Source organism: Melanerpes formicivorus, unplaced genomic scaffold, assembly GCF_026170545.1.
Source record: "Melanerpes formicivorus ecotype bairdi unplaced genomic scaffold, bMelFor1.0.p_v2 SCAF_105, whole genome shotgun sequence".
NCBI lineage: Eukaryota > Metazoa > Chordata > Aves > Piciformes > Picidae > Melanerpes > Melanerpes formicivorus.
This window is the reverse complement of record NW_027142457.1, coordinates 653320-662660: the sequence shown is the minus strand read 5'-3', so window position 1 is coordinate 662660 and position 9341 is coordinate 653320. Positions and strand designations below refer to the sequence as shown.

General features: G+C 48.8%; 1 protein-coding gene across 1 annotated transcript; it reads right to left on the bottom strand.

The window, feature by feature from the left end:
• Positions 1 to 6298: 6298 nt before the first annotated feature.
• On the bottom strand, positions 6299 to 8445 carry NPBWR1 (neuropeptides B and W receptor 1). The gene is made up of 2 exons (XM_068166718.1): positions 8137 to 8445; positions 6299 to 7811 (listed from the first exon to the last, which is right to left on the bottom strand). The coding sequence occupies exon 2, from the start codon at positions 7665 to 7667 to the stop codon at positions 6684 to 6686; it is 984 nt and encodes a 327-aa protein (XP_068022819.1). The 5' UTR covers positions 7668 to 7811; positions 8137 to 8445; the 3' UTR covers positions 6299 to 6683.
• Positions 8446 to 9341: the final 896 nt, after the last annotated feature.

The window sequence follows — 9341 nt, the reverse complement described above, 5'->3', positions numbered from 1 at the left end:
TCTGCCTGCTGATGCTGCCTCTGCTCTGTATCAGTGACCCCTGCCCAATGCTCCCCCAGATCACTCTCTCCACCCAGAGTGAGAATGTAGAGGAGGGGATGGGTCCTCAGCTGCATCCAGACATCATAACTCTTCATGTTTAAGAGTACAATGCATTTTAAAAGGATGCTAATAAAGAAGCAGAAAAACCCCAAACAGCTTTGGGAGCACACCTTTAGAAAATATGTGTTAATCTCTGGTGTGTGCATATATATATATATATGTGTGTATTTTATTCCTTTCTTAGACCTATTTATCATGCTTTTAAGTAGAATTTAAGGAAAAGACACCTTATACAGAAAAAATGCCTGTTCTGTGTGGAACAGGACAGCAGAAACTGGAGTCTCCACTCAGTACCTTCACTGAATAAGTTGTCTTTGAACTCCCTCTGGTGGCACAAGGGGTTTGGAAGTAGGAAAAAGGGTTTATTTTTGGAAGCACTCATAAAGCCTTGAATTGCATAGTCTTAGCAATCTGTTGATGGTTTGTGATTTTTCTTCACATTTCCTAAAAATGGCTCTGAAAAAAACCAAAAGATAGCAGAAATGAGACAAAAATTTAGTTGTTTTCTTTTCGTTTTGAAATGGAGAGAAAGAAGTTTGGTTTCTCTCATCTGACTTAGAATCATAGCATCAGTGAGGGTTGGAAGGGACCACAAGGATCATCTAGTTCCAACCCCCCTGCCGTGGGCAGGGACACCTCACACTAGATCAGGCTGGCCAGAGCCTCATCCAGCCTGGGCTTACACACCTCTCCATTGTCTGTCAAGGGACTGCTTTGAAACAGGAGGAGGCCAGAGAAATTGGGGGTGCTGAGGACCACGAACTGGAATGGGCTGGTTTGAGAGAGTCTTACTCACACTGGTGAGCAATTAACCCTCAGACGGACTTCACTAAGGATTCCTTGGCACGACTGGGCTGCTGGTGTAGGCAGCTGCTTACCAGAATGAGCAAAAGAATCACAACCTTCTTATTTTCGTACTGCAAACTTGTCTGCACTGCACTTGTGAACACAGAGGGGGTTTGCCAGCTGCATGCTGTGCTGTGTGCGTTGGCTAACAGTGCCCATGTCAAACACTGGGCTGCTCAATTCAGGTCTGTCAAATTCTACTTCATACACTGTCTGCACTATCAGATCCTTTTTGCTCTTTGATTTGTTAAGTAAATTTTACTTCTAACAGATTGGATGTTATCCCACTGAGTTATTGGTATATTATTTGTATGGTTTATGTTATTAATTACTTATAGAAGTTGGAACTGCTGGGGCCCCATAAGAATTGTCTCTGGAAAAAAAAAGGATATTTTTCCTGTGTTTTCAGGCTCTTGAAATTCCAGAGTTTCTGAACATATTGAGGAAAACTCCATCTGTTCAAAGGCACCTAGACCAAACTCAGTGCATTCACCATCTAACAGAAAGTCTCTATGGCAAAGAGACTCTCTGAGTCCTTCTAGCTTGCTATATAAAGCCTGTAGGGAAATGCTGATGGAAAGCAAGGCACGTGTGTCATGGAGGAGCTTTGGTGCTGACAGCCTGCAGCAAGCTGGAGTCCTGGTTCTGTTTAATCCTATCATTTGGGGGTGAAAGCTGAATACTCACTTATAGGGAAAAGATGACACTGTTTTGTCTTGGCTTACTGCAGCCGCTCCAGATAAAGAGTATCACAGTATCACCAAGGTTGGAAGAGAACTCAAAGATCATCAAGTCCAACCTGTCACCATAGACCTCATGACTAGACCATGGCACCAAGTGCCACATCCAATCTCCTCTTCAACACCTCCAGGGATGGTGACTCCACCACCTCCCTGGGCAGCACATTCCAATGGCCAACAGCTCTCTCAGTGAAGAACTTTCTCCTCACTCTCAAGCTTATGGGGCTCAGGCCTGTATCAAGGTATGTACCCTGCAGAAGAAAGGCAAGCTCATGCTGCTGACTAAGCCATTCAGATGCAAAATGACTTGTTGCATCTAGCCACCCATGGGTAAAGGGCAGTGGGTGCAAGCTAGAACATAGGATGTTTCACTTGACCTTGCAGAAGCAATTCTTGTTGTGAGGGTGCCTGAGCTCTGGACCAGGCTGCCCAGAGATGTTGAGGAGCCTCCTTCTCTGGAGACTTACAAAACCCACCTGGACACATTGTGTGCAACCTGCTATAAGCAAACCTGTATTAGCAGGGTGTTGGACTAGATGATCTCCAGAGGTCCCTTCCAATCCCCACCATTCTATGATTCTAAGATTCCCAGGGCCCCAGGCACTGAGGGTCCCCTTTAGTTATCCATCAGGCACATCTGGATAAAAAGGATGCAAAAGACTTTATGGATGCCACATACTTTCTCATGCTGATGTACCATGTGCAATCATTTACTTGTACTGCACACATCTTGCTTTCTTCACTGTGCTATGCTGCATGTTCTGCAGTAAAACTTTTATAACCACTTTGTACCTTTCATTATTGGAAGTGAGTTATATTTTCCTGCTGTTCAGCTTCAGATGTTGTACATAATTAGTTTTATGGCCTGTACTGTGAGCTGCCTGTCACCAGTATGAGTGATGATACTAATTTAAGAAGGACATTGAGACTCCTGAACATGTCCAGAGAAGGGTAACGAGGCTGGGGAAGGGTATGGAGCACAGCCCTGTGAGGAGAGGCTGAGGGAGCTGGGGTTGTTTAGCCTGGAGAAGAGGAGGCTCAGGGAAGACCTTATTGCTGTCTACAACTACCTGAAGGGAGGTTGTAGCCAGGAGGGGGTTGGTCTCTTCTCCCAGAACAAGAGGACACAGTCTCAAACTGCACGAGTGGAGGTTTAGGCTCAAAGTGAGGAGAAAGTTCTTCCCAGAGAGAGTTGTTAGCCATTGGAATGTGCTGCCCAGGGAGGTGGTGGAGTCACCATCCCTGGAGGTGTTCAAGAAGGCATTGGATGTGGCACTTAGTGCCATGGTTTAGTAGTCATGAGTTCTTGGGTGACAGGTTGGACTTGATGACCTCTGAGATCTTTTCCACCCTTGTTGATTCTCTGCTTCTCCACTTTACAGTCTGCTGCCAAATAACAGAGTGCCTGGGATCTATGCTTGAATCACAGAACCAAGGATCCCAAAATGTTCAGGGCTGGAAAGGAAGGCACAAAGATGAAATGAGAGACACCAGTCCCTTCAGCACATTCTTTTAGGCGGTATGGAAATATGTGGTCAACAACTTCTGGACTTGCTCTTTCAAATGCCAGCTTCTGTCTGATGGAAGGCAATCATACACCCTTCAGTGAAGCAGAATTAGGCACCACTATTGCCCCAATAATGCCTTTCATTTCCATGCCAGCCTGACTGGGTTTTGAAATTAACACTGTCTGCCTCAGAGAACATGAATGGCTTATAAGGAGAAATGATTTCATCAGCAGCCCAGCTGTGTGGCATAGTAATACACCAGAGTTTAACTACTGAAATCTACAAGTAAAGGTGGGGGTTTGTGTGTTTTGATTTGGTTTGGGGTTTGTTTGTTTGTTTGTCTGTTTGTTTTGTTGTTTGGGGTGTGGTTTTTTTTTTTCAGTTCAGTGGAAGGAGAAACATGTAACAAAACTTCTGTTACACTGATTTAACATGTCATGATTTATTCTTAACCAGCAACTAAGCACCACACAGCCACTTGCTCACCTCCTTCATGGGGATGGGAGAATCACACATAGAATCACACAGAATCACCAAGGTTGGAAGAGACCTCAAAGATCATCAAGTCCAACCTGTCACCACAGACCTCATGACTAGACCATGGCACCAAGTGCCATGTCCAATCCCCTCTTGAACACCTCCAGGGATGGTGACTCCACCACCTCCCTGGGCAGCCCATTCCAACGGCTAACAACTCTCTCAGTGAAGAACTTTCTCCTCACCTCAAGCCTAAACTTCCCCTGGTGTATCTTGAGACTGTGTCCTCTTGTTCTGGTGCTGGTTGCCTGGGAGAAGAGACCAATCCCCTCCTGGCCACAACCACCCTTCAGGTAGTTGTAGACAGCAATAAGGTCTCCCCTGAGCTTCTTCTTCTCCAGGCTAAACAATCCCAGCTCCCTCATCCTCTCCTCATAGGGTTTGGCTGGGATAGAGTTAATCTTCTCCCCAGCAGCTTGTATGGTGCTGTGTTTTGGATTTAGGATGAGAATAATGGTGATAACACACCGATGGTTTAGTTGTTGCTAAGCAGTGGCCAAGGACTCCTCAGCTTTTTACACTGTTCTGCCAGTGAGTGGGCTGGGCTGGAGGTTTTTTGGTGTGCTATAATAAAGTGAAATGAATGTGAAGCGAAATGAAAATGTTCAGTGACTGGAAATGTTTCCTCAATCTTCCCCATATTTTCAGCTTCCCTCACCTAAAAAAGAGGAGGAAATGATCTCCTTGTGCAGTGTTTGGACACACGAACTCCAATGAAACTTTAATTGGCGCTCTCCCCCTCTCCTCCGGATAAAATGAACCTGATCTTTTGGGTTGTTTTTTATTCAACTTCTTTTGTCCTCATTATTAGTAAATGTCACCAGCAAGCAGGCTGTGCATGAGAGACTGTTAAGCCTGGACAAAGGGCAATGGTTTTAAACTAGAGCAGGGTAGATTTAGACTAGGCATTAGGAAGATGTTCTTTACTATGAGGATGGTGAGACACGGGAGAGAGTTGTCCAGAGAAGTTGTGGATGCCTCATCCCTGGAAGTTTCATAGTTTCATTCAGGGTTGGAAGGGACCACAAGGATCATCTAGTTCCAACCCCCCTGCCATGGGCAGGGACACCCCACACTACATCAGGCTGGCCAGAGCCTCATCCAGCCTGCTCTTAAACACCCCCAGGGATGGGGCCTCGACCACCTCCCTGGACAACACATTCCAGGGCTTCACCACTCTCATGGTGAAGAACTTCCTCCTCACATCCAGCCTGAATCTCCCCACCTCCAGCTTCATTCCATTCCCCCTAGTCCTATCACTACCTGATATCCTGAGCAGTCCCTCCCCAGCCTTCCTGTAGGCCCCCTTCAGATACTGGAAGGCGACAATTAGGTCACCTCGGAGCCTTCTCTTCTCCAGACTGAACAGCCCCAACTCCTTCAGTCTGTCCTCACAGGAGAGGTGCTCCAGCCCTCTGATCATCCTTGTGGCCCTTCTCTGGACACGCTCCAGCACCTCCACATCCCTCTTGTAATAGGGGCTCCAGAACTGGACACAGTACTCCAGGTGGGGTCTCACCAGGGCTGAGTAGAGGGGGAGGATCACCTCCCTCGACCTGCTAGCCACACTTCTCCTGATGCAGCCCAGGATCTGATTGGCTTTGCGGGCTGCAAGTGCACACTGAGAGCTCATGTTGAGCTTTTTGTCCACCAGCACCCCCAAGTCTCTCTCCTCAGGGCTACTTTCCAGCCAGTCACTGCCCAGCCTGTATTTGTGCCTGGGATTGCCTCGACCCAGATGCAGGACCCTGCACTTGCTCTTATTGAACTTCATGAGGTTGGCTTGTGCCCACCTCTCCAGCCTGTCAAGGTCCCTCTGGATGGCCTCCCCTCCTTCCAGCCTGTCTGCTGCACCACACAGCTTGGTGTCATCAGCAAACTCGCGTGTTTAAGATCAAGCTGGATGAGGCTTTGAGTAACCTGGTCAAGTGGGAGGTGTCCCTGCCCATGGCAGGGGAGTTGGAACTAGATGATCTTTAAGCTCTCTTCCAACTCAAGCTTCTCTGACATGTACCCTAACCACTGCATATGTTGTTTTATGATTTGCAAGGAGTAAGTCAGAATACCACCTGCATTTCAGCAAGTCATTTTTCAACCCACTAAAGCCTAGCTTGTTCTGAAAACATCTTCCAGTTCTCTTTTCTGGGACTAAAAAGAACCCAACCAAATAAATCTCTATGTGGAAAAAAAGAGTTTGTCCATAAACATATGACAAAGAAAAAAAGCAACCAAGGCTTCTGATGCAAACAAAGGCTGCCAAGTCCACTGTTAAGCTGTGCCACCTCCAAACCCACCTTGTTCTGTTTCATTTGCTAGTGAGGACTTGCTCTTTCTCCTTTACAGCCACAATGAAGTGTATCCCTTACCTGTCATCACACGGTTTGACTGCCCTGTCTCAGCCCCCTGTAAAACAAAATGAGTTCAACACCTTGATTTGTTCCTTATCCTTTGGAGCTTTGCCTTCTTCAATGCTGCTAAGTTTGCAAGACTTTGGGTAAGCAGGTCCTGTGGATATGGAAGAGGCTGAGGAATCATTAAACAAGACACTCAATGAGACACCTTTATTGGGCTTTACAAATCACCAGTAACAGAGACAGATGTGTGCTTTGAATTCACAGAGTGATGCCTTTAAAAAAAGAGGAGAAGGACCTCCTGCAGCTCTGAGCTACAAAACTGGGACAGAAAGTACACTAGAGAAGAAAGTAAGCAAAACCCCACCAAACAACAAACCCCCACCCAAAACAGGGCAAGGGGTGGAGAGCAGTACTGAGGAAATAAGTGCAGGAAAGCTGGGAAAGATCCACCTGTCAGTTTGTGTCTGGAGCAGAGACAATCTGAAGCCCTGTGGGCTATCAGAAGGAGGCTGAAGAAAAAGCACTCTTTGATCTGGAGTCACCCAGGAAGAGCAGATGACTGTGAGGGGGACACAGGAGGGGACTGAGGGTTGGCTTTAAGTAGTGGCTCTGCAATCCATCAGTTTGCGAAAGCTCCTGCGGAAACTGTCGTCTAGAAAGGCATACAGGAAAGGGTTGAAGCAGCTGTTGGCATAACTCAAGGTAGTAATGAAGTAGGAAATCCCAATGATGAGTGGTGTTTGGGGGATGTCTGTGGTGAGGGCCACCACCGTGCTAAGGTGGAAGGGTGTCCAGCAGAACAGGCACACAGCCAGGATGACGACCACCATCAGAGTCACCTTTTTTTTGGCCTTGTCCAGGGCTTTCGCGTTGCAGTCGAGGTGCACACGCCTCAGCCTGAGCAGCATCGTGGTGTAGAGGATGCAGATGGTGGACACGGGGATGGCAAAGCCCAGAATCAGCGTGTAGATCCGACTGCCTTTCCACCACATGCTCTCGGGCTGGGGGAACACGAAGACGCATTGGGAGCGTCCCTGCTCCTTGTGTATCTTGGCAAAGACAGTGAAGGGCAGGATGATGACTGTGACAAAGGACCAGACGCAGAGGCTGACGATCTTGGCTGCTCGGTAGGTGCGGTAGGACATCTTCCTGGACTTGGTGGTGGCCACCACAACTAGGTAGCGGTCAATGCTCATGACAGTGAGGAAGTAGATGCTGGAGAAGGTGTTGTACTGGTCTATGGAGATGATGAGCTTGCACATGAACTCTCCAAAGGGCCACTGCAGGAGCAGGTAGTCAGCGATGTTGATGGGTAGCACCAAGGTGAAGAGCTCGTCAGCGATGGCCAGGTTGAGGATGAAGATGTTGGTGACCGTTTTCATCTTGGGGGCTTTGAGGATCACATAGATGACAGCGGTGTTGCCCATCAGCCCCACAGCACAGATGATGGAGTAGATGACAGGCACTGCAGCGTAGAAGCTGGGGCTCAGTGTGGGGCTGGATATGTTCAGACCCTCATCCCCCCTCACACTGCAGTCTGCACAGGAAGAATTGGTCTCCAGAAGGAAGGAGTTCTCCATGGCCACAGGTCAGGGTGGCCAGTCCCACTTGTGATGGAGATGACTTGGAAGTGAGAGAAAAGAGGTGAGACCCTGCTCTTCTCAAGGGTGTCTTCTCTGAGGTGTCTGCCCACCGACGTCGCACATATGCTGCCTGCCACTGCCCTGCCAGGAGAAAGGGGAAATCACCAAGGGCTCAGCCAGCGGCAGAGGGTCCCATCATCCCCTCCAAAGTGGGGATGGCTTCCCAAAAGCTGTCCCTTCCCTCCTCCAGCACTGATGGGCACTCTGTGGGGTCAGCACTCAGCCCTGCACCACCCAAAGTGACCACCCCAAGGTGCCAGCGCTCACCTGGGAACCCCAAGCTCTCACCCGGTCGCTGCAGAGGGACAGAGGGACTCGCCCTCGAGGGGGAGCCGGTGGCTTTGGGATGCTACCCAAAAAAGCGAACTACCTCCTGTCTCTCCCCCGGGGAGGAGGATGCACTGACCTTTGCCAGCCCGGCTGCCCTGGGGATAGTTCCGGAGGAGTGCAGGGCGGGGATGCAGGTCCCAGGTCGATGCAGGGGGTGGAAGGCGAGTCCGGGGTCCGTGCAGGGGGGGTGACGCTGGTGCCACTGCTTTGCTTGATCCTGAGAGCTCTGTGTGTGCCCCTCTCGATCTAAGAAGCACCAGAAGGGTGGCAGGAGCCGCAGAGAGGATGGTTCAAAAGTCAGGATCCGGCCCAAAGGGATTCCTGCAGGTACCCGAGGTCACATCTCCCCACGATAGCGACGAGGGAGAGAAATCGAAGCTCTAGATGATATCCACTTGCCGTGCCGGAGCTGAGAGACCAGTACCACCCACCGCCCGCCCGGTCCCGGGGGCTGTCCCGGTGCAGGGGGAGGGCAACGCCAGGCTGTCAGCTGATGCTGAGCGTCTGGTCACGACCAGGCGTTTGCCGGGGCTGTGGGTACCGAACCAGAGCGGGAAGGATGCTCAGGAGGTCCTACACCTCCCCCCGCAACATCCCCTCCTTCCGCCTGGGATAATGACGGACTTGGCGGTAAAACGAGCGTCCAATCTCTTACAGAGGATCAGTCAGAGTTTCAGATTATCTCTTTTTTTTTTTTGGTGGTTGGTTCGTTTTCGGGGGGAGCTTGTTTGTTTGCTTAGGTTTGGGTTTGGTTGGGTTTTGTTTCTTTGCTTGGTTCAATATTTTGGGGCTTTGTTTGTTTTGCATGTGGGAGGTGTTTGGCTTCTTTGTTTTTGTTCTGTGCCTTTGGTGGTTTTGGTTTTCTTTTCAAACACACAAGGAGTAAACCCAGCCTCACCTCAGTTTTGTTTTATTTCTTAAGTGAGATTTCATTCTATGGCCTTGTAGTAGATTGGATACAATTTTGTACCTCTTAGAAGTGTAAGCAGCTTCTTTTGTGCTGTTAGCAGCAGCACTGGCCACATGCATTACAACTCATTACTAATAAATTGCTAATAATTTTAATACATACATCTTCTGGCAAATAGTTTGCCAAAATTGTTGAATATCTTTAAACTAACACCAGAGAGCAAGACATAAACAGAGTCTGGCTCTGGGTGTCCTGTATTCTGCTGCATATTCTGATGATGATGTCCAGAGAAGGGCAACAAAGCTGGGGAGGGGTTTGGAGCACAGCCCTATGAGGAGAGGCTGAGGGAGCTGGGGTTGCTTAGCCTGGAG